The 19,591-nt window shown below is 41.5% G+C and overlaps 1 protein-coding gene across 1 annotated transcript in view; it reads right to left on the minus strand.

The window, feature by feature from the left end:
• Positions 1–19,591, minus strand: part of WNK1 (WNK lysine deficient protein kinase 1) — a 110,673-nt gene that overhangs the window by 48,486 nt on the left and 42,596 nt on the right. Inside the window, 4 exon segments of the mRNA XM_081209697.1 lie at positions 1,236–1,572; positions 2,787–3,006; positions 4,077–4,165; positions 18,746–18,903. Coding sequence (XP_081065823.1) covers positions 1,236–1,572; positions 2,787–3,006; positions 4,077–4,165; positions 18,746–18,903 — 804 coding nt within the window.

Here is a 19,591-nt window from a genome sequence, read left to right on the forward strand (position 1 = left end):
CATAGTAATGGCACATGATGGAAGGGTGGTGTGGCAGTGGTGTTTTTCCAATGGCAGCAATGTGAACTTGCTACAATAGTCCAGCAAGGTTAGAGGATCTCTAAGCTGGTTGCAGCAGTCCCACAGGTGTGCATGCATGCCAGCATCACCAACCCAGAGCTCTTCTGACTTCATTGCCACCTTACCCTATCCCACCCCACCAAGCACAACGCCACCATGAGGGCACCTCTGTGGCCTAAAACACCATCACTACCCATGTTGGTCCCACAACACTTGGATTTCCTGTACTTTCCCCTCCTCCTGTATGAGAGTTTCTGTTCTGAAGGAGAAGAAAGAGGGAAGACAGGACATGGAACATAAACCTGATAGGCAGGTTAGGGTGCAATAGGGCTGATGCTTGCATGGCTAAGTGAAGGTTCCCTGCTTGTAGATAAAGCTCCAGGTAGCAGCCACTCTCATTCTGGCTTTTTTTAGTCAGGAGAGCTGTCTTCAAAGCCATCGAAAGTGGAAATCAGGCTGCAGCAAAACCATGGCCAAGTCATCAGCACCCTCACCTTCATTATACAATTCTTCCAAGAACAGTACCTTTAGGTCAAGATCAACATCAGCCACCTATGGGAGCTGGAATGAAAGTCTGCTCAAAATCTGGAGCTACATCAGGATCCTCATTCTGTACCCGGGTTTAAACTCTTTGTATACTGCTTATGCGATAGTTGCATCCTGCCGATTCACAAGACACAGATCTACAAGGACTCTCAAGCTTCAGTGTTTGGAGTAAACACTGTTAGTGGACCAGTCACACATCTGCATGAAGTCAGTCCAAGGTGCATTTAGTCTGCTGGCAAAGCGATGAATGCTGTGTGTGTGTGTGTGTGTGTGACTTCACTTCCCATTCTGAGCAAAATAAAATTTCTCCCAGGGAAGGGGGGCCGCATCTGTTGCAAGGGCAGTTTGGGTTGGGGAGCTATCTGCACCAGCCTCAGTGCAAGTATGCTTCTTAAAGGTGGTCTTGCTTGTTCAGATGTTCAAGGAGCAGCTGATATGAAGAGGTCTACCAAGAGAGCAGTGGAGCCATCTATCTTGACCACTTTATGTTTGTCTAAATCATAAATGCCTGTGGATGACCCAGGAGGATGGTGACTAGTTTATTGTATAGTGACATGTTTCAGTCACACCGGGCTTTACGTATTGACTTAACTGTCCAAAAATACAGGTCAGAAGATGCATGTACTTACACAATACAGAAATGCTAGGTTGATGATACTGCAGCTGTTGATGTTGATCGGCTTCTGGCTCCTCAGGCTCTACTTGTGTGGAAACCGAAGCTGAAGCAGCAGGGATGGCAGTGACACCAGTGGCAGGTGCAGCATGTTTAGTTCCTTGCTGGGTAGTGCCCGTTTGTAACTGCTGCTCGGTCTGCTGTTTCTGACTGACTTCTTCTTGCTTTCTTTTTTCCTGTTCTTCTCTCACCAACTGACGCTGCTCCCTCTTTCGCTTGATCAAGGACACTCTATCCTTTATAGCTTTGGCCATTGTCTTGTGATCCCCTTCACAGACATACCCAGACTCAACCTGAAAAGTAGATGGTTCATGCCATCAGATAAACAATGATAAAGCAAAATAAAAGTTTCTATAATTATACATCAAACGTGCCAAGACTACTGGGAAAAAGCCAAGGCAAAAAGATTATAAGATCCTATCATAAAGCAAATAATATCTTCACATGAAGCAATGGATAGCACATATACTACTAAGTGCATCTGCCTTCCCATTTATATGGCAGTCAGTGCAATCACCTTGAAGGGGAAAGATGGATACAGTGTCTTCTACCCCAGCTGCAAGGTCAAAGCAGCTGCATCAACCTTCTGTTCAGAAGTACTCAACCATTAGTTTGGAATTGGCTAGGGAATGAGACCTAGCAACATTTGCACCCTTCTAATTTATTGGAGAGAAGCTTGTTGCAAAAACTGATTCTGGTGGTGTTTTATGCCTTGTAAGTACTGTATCCAGCTTAAAATTATAATGGAAAGTGAGCAGATAGACAGATGTGTTTCTCCATGTGGTAAAAGTGCCCTAAAGTATATAATTTTTTGAAATAAGTGTTAAAATATAATTGAACTGCCAGCTCAGCTAGATGGTAGTAGTTAATCCCCCAAATTAATCCTTCTGGGATATCATAAAGGCAAGTTTCAACAAATGTCCACTGCACCTACATAATCTAGAGCAGGGGTAGCCAATGATGTGCCCCCAGGTGCTGCTGGACTACAACTACCATCATCCCTGATCACTGGCCATACTAGCAAGGATTTTTGGAAGTTTTATGTTCAGCAACATCTGAAGAGTATCACATGGGCTACCCATGAAGCAGAGCAACTCTTAAGTGCATTGATTATTCTTTACTTAAGAAAAATATGGATCCATCCATTATTGAAAATATGTGCATGCAAGGGAACTATTGGGGGAGCGGGGGGGAAATGAAAGTCAAAGCTACCTCTGTAGGTATGCTCAAATTGGAAGGGTGACAGAGTTCAGCCCCTTACACTGTGTGACTGCTTTTCCCAGCTACTGTTTTTCAGACAGCTATGGAAGTCTGGCTTGTCTGAGAAATACATCACAACAACAAGAAGACACCATTTATTCCCACTGTATTAAGTTTAATTGGGCTGCACTGGGGTGAGCAAAATCATGAAAGAAAAAAAATCAGCTACATGGTTCAATTCCATGTCTCTGGAATCTGCCAAAATAGGTGCAGAAGTGGGAATACCTGTCATATCTATATGACATACCATTTCTTGTGCTACATCTTCTGGGACATCTCTTTCCAAGTCGAAAGAAAATTCTATCGCTTCATTATCCTTATATTTGCCCTTAAGTTTTTTAATGTCTTCAATTCGTAACCAGAGCTTGATGGCAATTTTCTCTCCATCATCTTCTTCTGCTAGCTCTACCCGCACACCAGTTTCTTCCTGGAAGAATGCATGATTCAGAAGGTCCTTGATAGCATACCTGATCATAACAGAAAGGAAATAATAAAAGGGGAATGGAAAAGACAGGAGAACGTTATCACATAGTACAATACACAAACAATTCCTCCATTTTCTAATTGGGCTGCCCATATTCCACTGAATATTTAAATCTTGTTCTAAGACAAACTCTATATATCCATGCCATTTCTAAAGGGACTTCCTTTTTCAAAACAATAAGGATGACTGATACTGAATGCTAAATACAATCCATGCACAATTTTTAGCAATCAATCCTTAGTTGCTGACAGAGATTTATATGGTCCTTTTGTCCATAAATTGTTCCATTTATCCTCTTCAATGTTTATATCCCAAATTAATTCTCATCAGTTTTTTAAATGTTTTTGGGGGCAAAATCTTAATAAGGGTTTTGTATAAAAGGGAAATCAATCCCTTAGTCATTATACTATCTATTATTACTCTCTTTTCATATTCTGTTAGTTTCCTCGTAGCTTCATTTTTATTTGTATATTGGTGAGAAATGGAAAGAACTTACAAAATAAAATTAGGAAGGAAAATCACGGCCAACAGAAAATAGGATCGGAAGATAACCGAACTGAGTGTGAATTAACAAATATACAATAAATAAATATCAAATATTATTTTAACATATGACCATAGTGTAGAGACTTTTGCGTGAACAAAGATGAAACAATTTATTATTTTTCAATATGGAAGAAAGGTTGTTGAAGTTACTGGAGGAAAAGTTGTTACATTGGGCTAGAGAAAAATTATTGTCGACATTTATAAAAAATAATAATTGGAGAACCCCTTTTAGATGTTTTGTGTGGAAAGGAAAATTAATGAATTTGAGAGATTTGGGTCTGAAGACTGAAAAAGTATCATTTAGCAGAAGGAAGAACAGCTGGATGTTATTGTAGAATGAATACTTTGAATAATCTTTTTATATGGGACTGACAGACAGGGAATCGAAAGACCTTTTCATTTCTCTTTCTTTATTATTTTTATCTGACTGTTCAAGGAGTACACACCACTGTTATTGTGCACTATGGAATATCTGAAGTGCCTCGTCCAAATGGAATGAATACTTACCTTTCATCTTTGTTTTGACGAATGCATCCCTCAATGATTTCCTTTACTTCAGGAATTGCTACTTTATCAAAGCTTGCTGGTTTGACTCCCTGAAATACAGAAGAATATGTGAGAAAATACGGTAACAAAAATGTCTATTTAAATCTCTAGCATGGCTGGTGACATTCAATCTTATAGAGGCACAATGCTCGTGTCATATGGACTGTTTTATTCTTCACAAGATATGCCATGGTGATTTGATTCATGATTTCTCTCCAATTCAATGATCAAAGCATTCGTTATATTTGAGTGTGGAAAACACCAGCTTTTAATCAAATTAACTTCCAAACTTAATTATGAAAAAACAACTTTTCTTGTTTTACTTGTATTTTTGCAACTATATATTTTAAATGCTATTGCAGTCATAAAAATCCATTTTCAAAGAGGAATGCTGGAAAGATTCCAACAAGCATATATATACAAATATATTGCCCTCCTCTTTCCTAGAAGTCTGCAACAATTAAGTAAGGCATGCTAAGATAATTTCTTTCTCTAAAGTAACCATTGGTTTCCAACTTACCCAGAATCTAGCTTTGTCGTAATTGGCAAAATGAGATTCACTTTGTTTTCTCTCAAATACATTGCCACATTTATTATATCCATCGTTATCTTTTCTTTTCTCATTCTTTTTAGGTCAGTGACCCAAAATGATGCAACACTAAATCACGGTTTAGTATATACAAGCCTCCTCTTCCTCCTCTCTCCTCCTCTGACACATCCATTTCCATTTTATACCAGCTGCAGTTTGTCTTTTCCTCCAAATGGGGAACTGTGGTTAGTTTTAGTATGGTTTATCCAAGCAGGCCAAGATCTGATTTCTGATCATACTACTCTTCTGTCAAACCCAGTGGTCAGTCTCACCTTCACCATGGCCTATCTTTCTGTACATAAACTAGCACAAAATTTATATTAACAGATTTTCCTCTCACCAGGCATAACCTATATTTACCATTAAGCCACAGTGCAAAGATTTTGAGGTGGTGGTGGGGGGACAGATAAACAGATGTGACAGAACAGGATAGGACTGTGTGCATTTTACAAGATTAATATTTATTAAACCCAGAACTCAACACACATAAAAAGGTCCTAATTTATATGGCAAGCTACCTTTGACCTGTTCTTCAAGTTCCTTTGTACATAACCTAACAGTCTCAGAACTCTTCCTAAATAAACATTTATTCACAGGTGATTGAAACCTCAATCCACATTGGCACAGTAAAATTATCTGAATAGTAGTAACCAACTTGGAATCTGGGGGCCATGTAAAAAGTTAAAAAACTGTTGATATCATGGACTGTGATACAATACAAGCTACTGTCTAACTGGCATTCCAAGGGGCTTTTAGTCACCATTTTGCCCTATTAAATTTACTCCTACCAGCTCACTTTTAGTGCCTTATCAACAAAGGCTGTTGGCTCAGATGAATTGTTCCTGTTCTTTTAGAAGTATGAATTTCGGTGAAAAGTCCCTGCTCTTATTGCATTGCAAAAACAGAACAAAACCCTGTTCTCCAGTTGCTCACCTACTAAAGGAAAACTATCAAATACAACGAAATGATTTTGAATAAAAATGATACTTCCCTTGTTTTTAGACATACAGTATATGTTAACTGACTAATGAGGCATAATTAAAGGCCGCAGTTCTAAGTTATAACAAACTTTTATAAAACATTTTAATCTACAACTCAAAAAGGGGGAAAAACTGTTAGTAATCTGACAGGCAGCCCTTATCAGTTAGAACACTTAATTGCATAGAGTTATGATCTGTGTATTTTCATGCAGAACTATTCAAGGGAAAAGTCTTGAATTCAAATTACCTTCTTGTGATCTGATCACATGAAGTGATTACAATACGAATTCAAAAGTCCACCGAAACAATTTAAAAAACAAACCAGAGAGAGGGAGGGAGGGAGGGAGAGCAAGTAAAGGACATGTTGTACTGTTCAGGGCTTCCAGCCATGTACACAAAGCCATTTGAGGGTCAAGCTAACATTGAGAAGCAGTGTTAGTTATGTATAAGCTAGTACACATCACATTTGGTCAACACATATATCTACAACACATTGTACCTGCATATAATACGAAGTATGCCTTCCAGTTACTAGCAGGGCATGATTTAGATAATGTTGACTTAGTAGTGCAAACTTTGATGACTTATTATAGACAAGAGACACACTGTTATGTATTAGCACATTCTTCCAAACTACTTGGTCTTATTTATTCTGTGAAAAGAGCTGCTTACAGAGTTGTATCTAGGTGACTAGACAGGTAAGGTTTAAATCAGCCTTCCTCAACTAGTTGCCTTCCAGATGATTTCCACTACAAATCCCATTAGCCCCAGTCAACAAGGGCAACGGTGAGGGATGATAAGAGCTCAAGAACAATGGCACGTTGTTTGGGATTGACAGATATAAAGTTGCTTGTTTATTATTATTTTATACCTTAAATGACCACCATAGGATTAGTAACAACTTGTGGGCTGATAATTTTTGTGAACCTATGCTCAGTATTGTATTAGCATACACAGAAGTATACTCACTAACCACAATAAAGGCAGTTTACTTGTGAATGGTTTGGAACAGTTAATATTTCCATTGAAAGAGGACTATGAACACGGAAGTTTCAAGTTGTTGTTGTTTTAATATCTCTTTTGAACTTAATGTTTCAGTTTAAGAAGTTTACTATTTGGCACTATACACTTTCATTGATATACAATTGTTCTGTATCAAATAATGTAAATACTTTATTCCATTCTCGAAGTCATACCAGCTTTGCATATATAAAAGATAATCAATCATAACAAAAGATAATCAGAAAAACTCTGTGTTATCTTTGAGCTAATATAGTGTAGTAGCAAAGAAGCAAGACAATGAAACCAAAGTCACCAGAGCGAGCATTCATGGAACAGGATGAAGGAAGTCTGAAGTGAATCAGACCTTCCTCTTTCATCAATTAGTTTCCAAGTACATTAAATGGTACACTGGATAATTACGACATTTCCTCCTTTCAAGGCAACCCCCTGGATTAAGTATTTGCTGCCTTTGCACTGTTTTTGCAGAAGTTCCTGCTTGCTATTACATGCCAATTTAAACTATAGCCTACTCTGTCACTTATATAAATTTTTCTGTGTTAACTATTTTTAAAGCATTTTAGAATCAAGTCAGTATAGCTCTCTTTCACACTACTTGTGTTGAAAACTGGGTTAATATATTTGCACTAAGCTTTCTTTCACAGCAGTTCAAAATGGCAAATGAACAATATGCTGAAAGGCAACTTTAGAGCCAAAAATAAATTCTTAACTGCTCAACCAAGCGCCAGAATATAGTATCTGTATTAAAGTGGCATAGGTTAACACAGCACTTATCAAAATAAAGAGTGCTTAATACTCCATATCTTTGTCAAGTGTAATTAACTTACATTAGCCCGTTTAAACATTCCTATTCCTTCTAACCGCACAAGACAGGCACCACCCTTAAATTACATTAACTGAAACTTTTGATTACTTTTCATTCTTACAGAGACAAACGCATTTTGTGCACAGTGATGGTTGGGCCCCATGCCTCCTTCACTTGTGTATGCGAAGAGTTATTCAAGAACCCATATCTAGTATATCATCTAGTATATCAAAGATACTAGATATATTCCTTTGCCCCCTCTTCTGCACAGTTTGCTGGTGTGTTTGTTCATCCTAGTCAGAAAGCCCTAGTACTGTATCTAGATTTCCAGGCATTATCCAAGTAATTGTGCCAACATTATTTTCCATGCACATGGAGACCATAATTCCTAAACAGATCCACACAAAACCTGAGTCTCAGCTGTCCTTTCTCCAATTAATTTGCACCAAAACCATTACAACCATACTTAAGTCCAGATACTTAATATTTTGAAGTCAGGACTGCCGCTGCATAGCACCCCACATATGAAAGTAGTTATAGAACAGATCTATACAGAATTCTCTACAGAAGCATCATGACCCCCTATTTCCCATCATATGACTTAAATGAATGCAAGCTAGTATAACAGAAATTCTTACCTCTTTACCACAGTCTGTGTGAGAACAACAACAGTGTGAATTTATGATGACAAACACTGGGCAAAAATCTCTCTTGGAAAGATCCATTAGGAGACTCAGAGGCAAATATGCTGAGAGACTTGTGCACACAAAAGGAGAATGGACTGTTAAAGTCCACACTTAACGCACAGCAGAAGGAAAGCAGGGATAAAGCTTTGAAGGAAGCATAGTCTTCTCTACAGTTTTGCCTTCCCTCATCCTGTGTCAGCCTGTAGAAATCAGAACTCTGTTTTCCACTGGCCAAGCCCCTTGACACACAGCAATAATAAATGCCATGGAACAGGTAAGCCTTCTTAGGGCTCCTCCCATTTTGTCCTTCCCTGCTATTTCAGGCAAATTGGCATCTTCTTTTGCAAAACCCAGAACAGACCCTGTCCAAGCTTCCCTGTTATATCATGCAGAGTATTAAAAAGAATGTAGCTGAAACTGAAGTGTCTTGATGATTCTATTTATAATTTCAGGCACAACCACTTGACTGGCATTATAGCAATTATTATTAATTAATCTGATAGCACTACTAGGATGTTACTTAGTCAAATGCAGCTACAGAACTCATCTTTCTACCTAGATTACTGTATTCTTTTTATAAGTAGCCATACAACCCATTTTCTAATTTTACTCCGCACTGGGAGCAAATAATGGAACTATGTCCCTGCATTTACCTATGCCTCTACATTTTGCTCTTTTGCCAGTTATCTTATGGACTGTTGAAAAGTTTTACAAGGAAACCACATGTAGCACTAAAATACCATTGTTAGAAACTGGGATATGAATGCTAGGAGCCATGTGGCTCCTGGGACCTAGGTTGTGGGCACCAAAACGTCTAGACACCATTGAGATGGGGGGACTGCCCCACTACCAGACCAGGCAGCCCTGCAGCAAAAAATAAAAAATTCTGCCAGGCAGATCAGGGGTCTGCTGGGTAGACACGTCTTTTGTTATCGCTCTGCCCCGCCAAACACCTGATTCACCTGGCATAAATTTATTTTATTTTTATTTGCTGCCTTGTAAATCAGGGGGTCTGCAGGGTAGCACAGTACCCCACCAAACACCTGATCTGCCCAGCAACTCAGCAGCAAAAAAAGGTGCATCTTTTGCTGCTGTGCTGCTGGGAGAATCAGGTATTTGCCAGGGGTAGTGCTGCAGCAAAAGACAAGTGTCTTTTGCTGCTGCTGTCCCCCCTGCAGACCAGCTGATTGCACCCAGACAGGTGGAGATGCTAGACGCCAGGGGTGGCTCCTGGACATCTCCATCCAGTTGCAAAAGGCCCAGCTAATTTTGAATGCTGAATATAACTGAGAACATCAGCAACCTCTACCAAAGCTGGAGAGCACCTTTAATACACTCTTAGACCCTTGTTCTTCCCAAGCTACTGGGCAAGACAAAACATGACATTACCTTTCCACACTGACTCATCACAGGCCCATTTTAACTGGTATTCAGATGAGAACATCCACAAAACAATCCAAGTCTTTCTACTGAAAAGACACCAGTCTGCTAGATGCCATGTTGGTGCATAGCAGTGGCAGGTTTCATAGAAAAGACAGAAGAGTGGCCATGCCAGCAAGACTGCTAAGGGAGGGGAGGGATTGTAAGAAGATTGGAAACTTTTTCCAATTTTAGATATACAAGAAACTCATGCAAGATCACATTCAGATCACATGTAGTTAATTGAATATGCATCTGTGTCACTGTGTATCCACATCAGGAAGCCACAACCCGTGGCTACTGCCCTCCCGTGAGATCACACACAACTATTTGTGCACAATTTACATGCAGTTTCCTACATGGAAGTGCTAAGAAAGTTATGATAGCTGATAATGGTATTTAGGATTTCCCCCAAACAAGGGGATTAACAATAGAGTCTGAAAGGAATTTTACTCTAATTGCTTTAATCTTCTTTTAGACTTTGCCATTAATTATGTTGGCCCATGAACTCTAGAGTCAAGCTGCAAGGTACTTTGAAAAATCTCCATTACTTTTTTACTAAGCTATTTCAGTACTGGTTTGAGCTAGATGCAGGCTGCTACAAACCGTTAAAGGAAATGTTAAAAGAACTCATGATCCTAATGGAAAACAAAGTTAACCCCTTCCTCCCAACCCTGAGGCAATACTATGCAAGGTAATTTAATTTACTCCATGCATCTTATGAAATGCAAATTTCTGTTATGTTACCCAATCCATGCTTAACCACTTCATTCCTGACTCTAAAGCTTGCCCAGCTAAACTTCAATTTTAAATACCAATATCCAATCCAAATTATGTTTTTTTTTTCTTACCAGTATTACAGCTTGCTATGCCCTAGTAATGCACACAATACTCACCCCTACTTAGTGGTATCAACACATTTTACCGTATTTTTCGCTCCATAAGGCGCACCTGACCATTATCATTGCGCCTGACCATAAGGCGCACCTAGTTTTTAGAGGGGGAAATCAAGAAAAAATATTATCCCCCCCCCAGCCCCAAAGAGCAAAGAAGCCAAGACAGCAAGCGGGATCCATCCCACTCGCTGTCTTGGCTTCTTTAGCCGTGCGCAGCCTCTCCGACCAAGAGAGGCTGCGCACGGCTATGGCAATTCCCCCACCTCCCGCAAAAGCCCACAGGAACCGCACACCCTTTAAGGAGCGCGCGGCTCCTGCGGGCTTTTCTACGAGGAGGGAGAAGGGACTGACTGGCCGCGTCAATCCCTTCTACCTCCTGGGGAAAAGCCCACAAGAGCCGCGCTGAGCTTGTGTGCGGCTCTTGGGGGCTTTTCCTGCCTGCCTCCCCCCTGCATTCGCTCTGTAAGACGCACACACATTTCCCCTTACTTTTTAGGAGGGAAAAAGTGTGTCTTATGGAGCGAAAAATACAGTATATAAGGATTTCTCAGAATACCTTCCATGCCTTAGAGATACTGAATTTTACCACCATAGTCCACATTTTGTGAACCAGCACTGCAGTACTGTCTTCATCATAACAGCTTTTATCCTGCACAACAAGTTTGACTCTCCTTTCCCCACCTTCATCCCCATCTTTGACTTTCCAGTGTACGTCTGGGAAGTTCTGTTCTCCAGTTTATTCCTATGAAGTGAATGGTCATATTATGATGGGGGGTGTGGAGTTACTTCACAATGAGCATCTTCATAAATCCAATGTAGTTCTCACTAATTAACACTGCTAGTCATTGCACTTCCTTAAACATATCCAGAGGGTGGGCTGAACCTGTTGCTCTGCTGGAGGCAGTATGTGAAAGGGGAATTAGGCATAAACATGAGAGGAGACAAACAGTGAAGGGTGAAGTAGTAAGTGGGGTCAACTGGCAGTGTAATACACAGTGGAAGGTGGAAGGAAGTTCAGTGATGACGTGGAACAGTGCTTATGAAGGAGGCACTGAATTCCTCTGATAGCTGGCTGCCTCTGCCTCTGGCCTCTGCCTCTACCCGCCATCTTCCCTCTCTCTCAACATTTCAGTTCCATTCTGGCAATTATACTCTGTGAGTTCACATTGTGAACCTTGGTTGGGGTTCCCTTCATCATCAGCAGATCCCTGAGGATTCACAAATCAGTTTATGAACTGGTTACAGTAATTTTGTTCAGAGGGAGGTTACCTTCATTGCAGTGTAGAGACAGGCAAGTCTCAAATATAGTTCCATTTTAGGATCTCCTACACATCTTTGACTCCACAGACCCTACCTATTTCAACACTTTACAGCAGATACTTTCATTAATTTGTTGCTTGGATGCATGAAATGCACTGTTACTTTATAAATCCCCACTAAAGAGACAGATTCACAGCTTATTTTGATTGCTAGAACTGAATGTAGGGGGTAGAAACTTTTAAAAATGCGCATGAACTAGTCCTGTGATGACTTGTCAGTTGACTTGCAGTTAAATGTGTGAACTTCCTTCCTAGAAAGTACAGTCATACAGAAATGCCATCTATAATGTTTCATTTGTGATAGCTGTTTGCATTAAGTGGGGAAAACGCATGTGGGAACTGATCATTCTAAAAGACCAGATTAAATATATTCAGCCCAGTTTCATTCCTAAACAATTAGTGGAGTTATATGGGCAAACATGTACAAAAAAATGGCCAACAGTCAAGCTAGACAAAACATTAAATTCATGATGACAGTCAAACTTTTCAAAAAAGTTTTTAAAGGCATAGGGAGAGCACAACTGCAGAGTATGGGGAGGAGAGATTTAATTATTCCCCACAAACATTGCAGTACTGATGAAGCAGGTATTGGCATTAATGGAATCTTATGGGAGGTGGACTGCTTCTTGGGAGAAAAGCAATGACAAAGCTAGAGAGCATCTTAAAAAGCAGAGACATCACCTTGCCAACAAAGGTCCGTATAGTTAAAGCTATGATGTATGGAAGAGAGAGCTGGACCATAAAGAAGGCTGATCGCCGAAGAATTGATGCTTTTGAATTATGGTGCTGGAGGAGACTCCTGAGAGTCCCATGGACTGCAAGAAGATCAAACCTATCCATTCTTAAGGAAATCAGCCCTGAGTGCTCACTGGAAGGACAGATCCTCAAGCTGAGACTCCAATAGTTTGGCCACCTCATGAGAAGAGAAGACTCCCTGGAAAAGACCCTGATGTTGGGAAAGATGGAGGGCACAAGGAGAAGGGGATGACAGAGGACAAGATGGTTGGATAGTGTTCTCAAAGCTACCAGCATGAATCTGACTAAACTGCGGGAGGCAGTGGAAGACAGAAGTGCCTGGCGTGTTCTGGTCCAAGGGGTCATGAAGAGTCGGACATGACTAAATGACTAAACAACAACATGAGAGGGGTAGAGAAGTCAGCAAGTTAAATGCATTCACACATTTAACATATCACTATCTTGGCCCTAAGTTCAATGAGGACATGGGTCAGTAGCAAAATTCAGTGCTATAATAACAAAGCAGAATAGCATAATAGATAAGATGGTCTCTTTATATAGTACAGATTCAAGAACCATCAGGAGCAAAACACACTCAACATGTTTCGGCCACCTTTAAATAGTTTTAAACTGCCATAGACCTCTGCAGAGTTTCATTTTTTAAAAAAAACCCACTGAACTGGAGACCTTTGGCTCTTCACAGTCAACTGCGAAGGTGGGCATGACTCTTGCAATGATGGAACAAGCTCTCTTGAACGCTACCCATTCTGGCTGATGAAAGCCAGGTGGGGGACTGATCAGGTCAGTCCAGGATGTGGAGAACATGCCACTGTGCAATGAAGTGGGGCTTGCTGGCACATTCACTCTTGAAGAGGTTTACAATAAGTACCACCTGGTCACCAATACTCGCTTCTTGGGCAAGGTGGTAGCAAAGGAGCTGCAGGATATTTTGTTTGTTCATTTGGATTTGGCTCATTTGGGGGTTTGTTTGTTTGTTCATTTGGTTTGTTCATTCATATGGTTTGTTCATTTGGTTCATTTTGTTTGTTCATTTGGTTTTAAAGAAGGCACCAGATGAGCCTCCTGGGAACAGCAATCCACAAACAGGGAGCCACCACAGAAAAGGCCTGTCCTCGTGCTGCCACCCTCCAGACCTCTCATGGAAGAAGCACACGAAGAAGGGCTTCAGATTATGTCAGCATGGTTTGAGTCGGTTCATATGGGGAGAAGCAGTCCTTGAATACAAACTATCTGGATCCAGTTCTATCTGGAATCAGGCTTGGTTTGGTGACTAAATCAGCCTGTGTTGCCCTGATGACCTGTACCAAGAACTAGGGCAAGGAGAATACATCTCTGGCTCTTGCTTTTCAATCTGTTGAAAATTTTTGATACCACCGACAGCAGTATCCTCCTGGATTAGTTCTGTGAGGTGGTTACTGGAGTCTTCCTGAACTTAATGGGATTTCCTCCTGAGCAAACATCCATAATATTGGGATGAAAATGTCAAATAACGAGGTTCTTAATGAATGAATCATAGAACTTAAACATAAAGCCTAACATTTTAAGACAGATGTGTTAAGATATGATTCTATGATTCTATGTACATATTAGGTTGTCCATAAATAAAACCTATTGCTTATGTGAACAATTGAAGTTAACTTCATACAATGAACTAAACCTTGGAATCACTGAAATCACTCCAATTATCTGAATCTACCTTATCTTCCACACATTGTGGAAAGCAGCATTCTTATATGGAAATTCTGGGCAATATCTAAGGCACTGAACCAATTACCGTATTTTTCGCCCTATAGGACGCACTTTTTCCCCTCCAAAAATGAAGGGGAAATGTGTGTGCGTCCTATGGGGCGAATGCAGGCTTTCGCTCTCCAGGCTTCAGGAAGCTATCCGCAAGCCTTGCAAGCCCGGCAGGAGGTCCCGCGGGCTCACAAGGCTTGCGGGCAGCAGCCTGCAGCCCACAAGCTCGGGGGATAGTGGGGAGGCGCAGCGCCGCCACCCCGCTATTCCCCGACCTGGTCTGGCAAGCTTACTTCTCCCCCCCCCGCCAGCCCCACAAGCTCGGGCATAGCGGGGAGGCGGAGCGCCGCCACCCCGCTATTCCCCGACCTGATCTGAAGGCTGGCGGGGGGGGGGGAAGCAAGCTTACCTCTCCACCCCCCCGCCAGCCCCACAAGCTCAGGGGATAGCGGGGAGGCGGAGCGCCGCCACCCCGCTATTCCCTGACCTGAAGGCTGGCGGGGGGGGAGTAAGCTGGCTTCTCCCCCCCCTGCCAGCCCCATAAGCTCGGGGGACAGCGGGGCAAGCCGCTGCCCCACGGAGGCTAAAGAGGCTGTCCCTGAAGGCAGAAGAGGGAGACGGAGTGCTCCGTCTCCGTCTTCTAGCTTGGGGATGGCTGTGCAAAGCCTCTGCAGGGCAGTGGAGTGCGCTGCCCCACAGAGGCTAGGGAGTCTGTCCCTGAAGGCAGAAGAGGGAGACGGAGCGCTCTGTCTCCCTCTTCTAGCTTGGGGATGCCTGCACAAACCTGGGGGGAAAATAATCCCCCCCTTGATTTCCCCCCCAAAAAACTAGGTGCGTCCTATGGGGCCGGTGCGTCCTATAGGGTGAAAAATATGGTAATGCTGAATTGTACCAAACAACCCTACAGGAAATACAGAAAAACCTGCATCACCAGAAGAGCTTTGAAACAAAAATGCTAGTCCCATATAACGGACTCAGGCCAAGTTTGGACATTGTGCTGAAGCAGGCATGGGGAACCTGCGGCACTCCAGATATTGCTAGACTACAACACTCATCATCTTTTACTATTAACCACGATAGCTTGGACTGATGCAAGTTGACAGTCCAGCTACTTTGGAGTGGCATAAATTCCACACTCCTACACTATACTGTAGCTTAAGTGACACGAACAAGCTTAGGTGAGCCTTAGTCTCACACATACATGATCTCTCGCCTCCTCCACACAGCTGAGAGCAGTCAGATGCTTCCATTTCTTCATTATTTGTCACTTCATCCAGATCAACAAACTGCTTAATGAGAACTATGATGTTTGAAACAAGCCAACTTGTTTCAAGGAACATTAATGTTTACCAGATTGGATGGAACAAACTAGTAAAGCCAAAGCTTTCAAATCTCTGCCCAGCTGAGTGAGAGAAGAGGAGAATGCAAGCCTGAGGCTCACCTAGGCTCATTCACTTCATGCTGAACTATGGTTTAGCATGATGTTCAAAAACAGCTTCCATGCAGAGATTTGAAAGGTTAAAAAAGGTGCAGGAAACTCAAGGACAGTTTGTCCTTTAACAAGTACCAAACTCCAAAACAACTTGTATCCATTCATGGTTAAGTATTTAGTGTAGCCCTGGGAGATTAGCAATAAACCTGGATCTTTTACACACATTTGTATGGAAATACAGGAGGCCAGCATACCTAACGTTTTAGCCCCAGGAGCTCTGCATACTTCTGAAGTAGCTTGGAAGTTGTATTACTCACTGTATTCACAAAGGATTAAAATAAATTACTTTTGCCTGTACAGTTACAAGTCTGATTTCTGATCCTCAGATCTTTGCTGTTTGACATACAAACACTCATGCAGAGAGGAAAGACAAAGTAAAGGGGAAACAATAACTATCCTGATTTCTGCAACTGCATTACTGGTAGTGTTGTCTTGCTTTTGGTTCTCTTTATTTAGCTCATGTGAATAATGAAGTTGGTTTCCCTTAAACTGTTTCTGCTGAACTTTGCCCTGCTCAGTTGTAAACCCAATAGAATCATTCCCTGTTTCAGGAACGTTACAGAAACACTATTTCCTATGAATGAATTTAAAAGGCAAAAGTGAAATGAAATGGATTATAGTCTCTGATTCTCTTTTCTAACTTGACTCTTCATGTTGTGGGTTACCGGTATGCCTAAATCTGCAATGTGTATGCCACCCTGAACCAAATTTGGCCTGCATACAAGGCTTGATCTTCCTCTTTCTAACTTGCCCCAGTATACCAAAGCTTTCCCTCTGCTCTGCACAATCACACCCACTTATTATTATTAATCACCCACCCTTCCCTCTAAGGTCCCACAGTATGTCCAAATTTATCCCACTTTAGTGCACATTTCATAGCCCTCTGATGAGGGTGACAAGGGAAATTCCATTCTAGGGTGAAGGTGGGGAGCCAAACCCCTAGGCAACCCCACCATCAAAACAAGATGCTGCTCACTGCTACCTGGAGTCTTGGAGTCACCAACATAAGAGACACCAATTTTCAGAGTTAAAATTTCAGTACTACAGAACATCAGCTAAAAGAAAAAATACAAACAGAAACTTTAATAATAAAGTTCATTGCATTCTATTCAGTTTATTATTTTAAAAGGCAGGCTTGCACTCAGTGTCATCAGCGTGCATGGTGCTTTACAGAGAAAAAAGACAGCTGGTCCCTGCCCCAAGAAGTTTAAAATCCTACACAAGCAAAACAATAGAGGAAGGAAGTAGAAAAATGTATTCAATTCATTTGCACTTAGGCTTAGCTTCCACAGATAATGTGGTTGTGTCAAAGGCTTCATAGAAAATGTGGACTTTTGAGAAGAAGATTGAGGGGGATGCAACATCCTATAGGTAGCTCAGGGAGGCAGCTGCAGTGAAGTCACCAACAAGGAAGAAAAGGCCAGAATAATTCAAAGGCTGTGTTTGCAAGGGAGCGCATGTTCAATTCAGGCCTAGTTGAGACCAGCTGACTATCCTTAACTCCCACCTCCTTTGTGACTGAAATGGAAAAAATCTGCTGCCTGTGATGGTGCTGCTGCACTGAGTGAGGAAGCCCCTTCCCAGAGGAATTATCTCAACTGGCACTGGTTGGTGCTCTGATAAATTATTTTTTAATACTATGAGTTAATATCAAAAGGCACTGTTTACTGAACACAGGCTGAATCTCGCATCCATTTTCATCAATTTCCCCCCAAAGTTTCTTAATTGTGGAGACACACTATTTCCCCCTGAATATGAGAGGCACACTTTGCTACTGAACTCGGAAAGGTTTCCTATTCACGTGCAAGGCTATGAATTTGCCACACTCGAAGGAGGCCATCTCCTGGGTATTTCTGCTCGAGTCACTGTTCTAAGGAGTGCAAGTCTAGAACAATGAGTTATGCAGATGCACATCAGTGAGGCTTCTATGTGGTGGGTAGTTTTCTCCATTTTGGTTCCCACCAATTGGGGGGGGCATGGGGTGGAAACCAGCCCCATGCAGAGCTTACCTGAGGTCTGGGGTGGTAGTCTTGTTATAGTTATAAACTCAAAAACAAAAAAGAAGCTGGTCCTGGGTTACCCCCCTGGTCAGCTTAGCCCTCCAGGGCCCGGAAAAAGTGTACCCAGCTGCCCTCCCCCATCTTCATGGACCTGGTGGAAACACTTGGGCTCAATCTCAGCTACATTACTAATGCTTAATGGTTTTACTAATGCTTTTTATAGCCACTGAATTCTCCCTGGGTGTTGTTTTTTGGAGGGGAGCTTCTTCCCACCACTTATTTTTTTGCACCCTCACAAACCTCAAGCTTACCCCAGTCTGTTTATCCCTCATATGAAGTGGTAGCTTTAGCTATATTTGTGCAAGCATGGCAAGACTTGAACCAGAAATATGGATATTTCTACTGGAAACCAACGGAAAATAATATTTCCTTGAATGGTAGGACAAAAGTATTTTAAACTTTTCCTTACAGCTTGTATAAACAAGTATTTAGAATCCTAGTTAAGCAACACATGCCTATAATTCTTTCACTCTCTAACATATTTGTTCAGATCAAGAGCTAATGTTCAAGTTAATGTTTTGTAATGAAGAAAAAACTGACAGGGTCAAAAGATTTCCACCAATATCCAATTTTAGTTTGGTACAGTACCTGGTTACGCAACTTTTCCTGAATGAATGCCAATGAACAGTAGGATTAAATAACTGATTTCTACCTGAGCTTTAAGTGTGGGCTGTGGCTCCTCCTTTTTGTAGCATTCAACCTCTTGCATTTCATGCAGAGCTAGGAAAGAGAGCTTCTACATTTTCCCAAGTGTGTGCTTTCTTTTCTTTATCTCTCCTGCAAAGCTACCCATCCTCTATCACTGAAGGAAGACATCTTTTGTTAGCTGTGGTAGGAGCTCTACAATTGTAGAGGGTTATAGGAGACTTACGCTGGTCACTCGACGGTAGATCTGTGCAGCATTTTGACACTCAGAATAAGGATATTCAGACGTAGCCATCTCAAGCATACACATCCCAAAAGCATATACATCAACGGATTCATCGTATTTCTCCTCATACATCTCGGGTGCCATGAACTCTGGGGTACCTTAAATTAAAAGAACGATTCAGACTCTAAATGTCTCAAAGCGAGCAGAGGCTGCTGGCGTTACTCACCGCAGAAGGGAGTAGACGGGTAGACCTGTGAGAAAAGAAGAAGTGGAAGCAAAAAGAAGAGGGAGGACACCCTCAGTCACTCTGTTTCATCAACGTATCCCATGGGTCTTCCATTGCAAGGCCTTTGCAAGAAGTGAGGAACCAACAGTTAAAGGTTTTTATGTTCACCATTTATATATATTATAATGGAACAGAATCAGGGGGAACATATGAAGATTTTAGTCATAATGGTATATGATTGAATCCCAGGCTGAAGATAAATGGAGAAAAATAAAGTAAGAGACTAGCTAGACTACAAACCAAATACTTGTTAGACACACTTACCTTTCCTCCTTGTGAGAAAGGAGGTATGAGGCTTGTTTCAGCATCCCTGCCTGCCCTCTGCTGTAAAAAATTAGTACTGGAAAGAGTCCACAGCTAGTCTCTGACCCGTAACACTCCATTTACTTCTGTTTAGTGTCACTTTAAACAAAGCCTTGCAATGAAAAACCCTGTGCTTATGAATAAAGGTTTCTTAAAAATTAATTTTTCAAAAATGTTCTGCAAAGGCCACTCACCAGAGCCCTTTTTACATACTTACCATTTCACCTGCAGTACATTTTATAGGCCTACTGCAGATA

The sequence above is a fragment of the Podarcis bocagei genome (genome assembly GCF_964188305.1).
Source record: "Podarcis bocagei genome assembly, chromosome: 10".
NCBI lineage: Eukaryota > Metazoa > Chordata > Lepidosauria > Squamata > Lacertidae > Podarcis > Podarcis bocagei.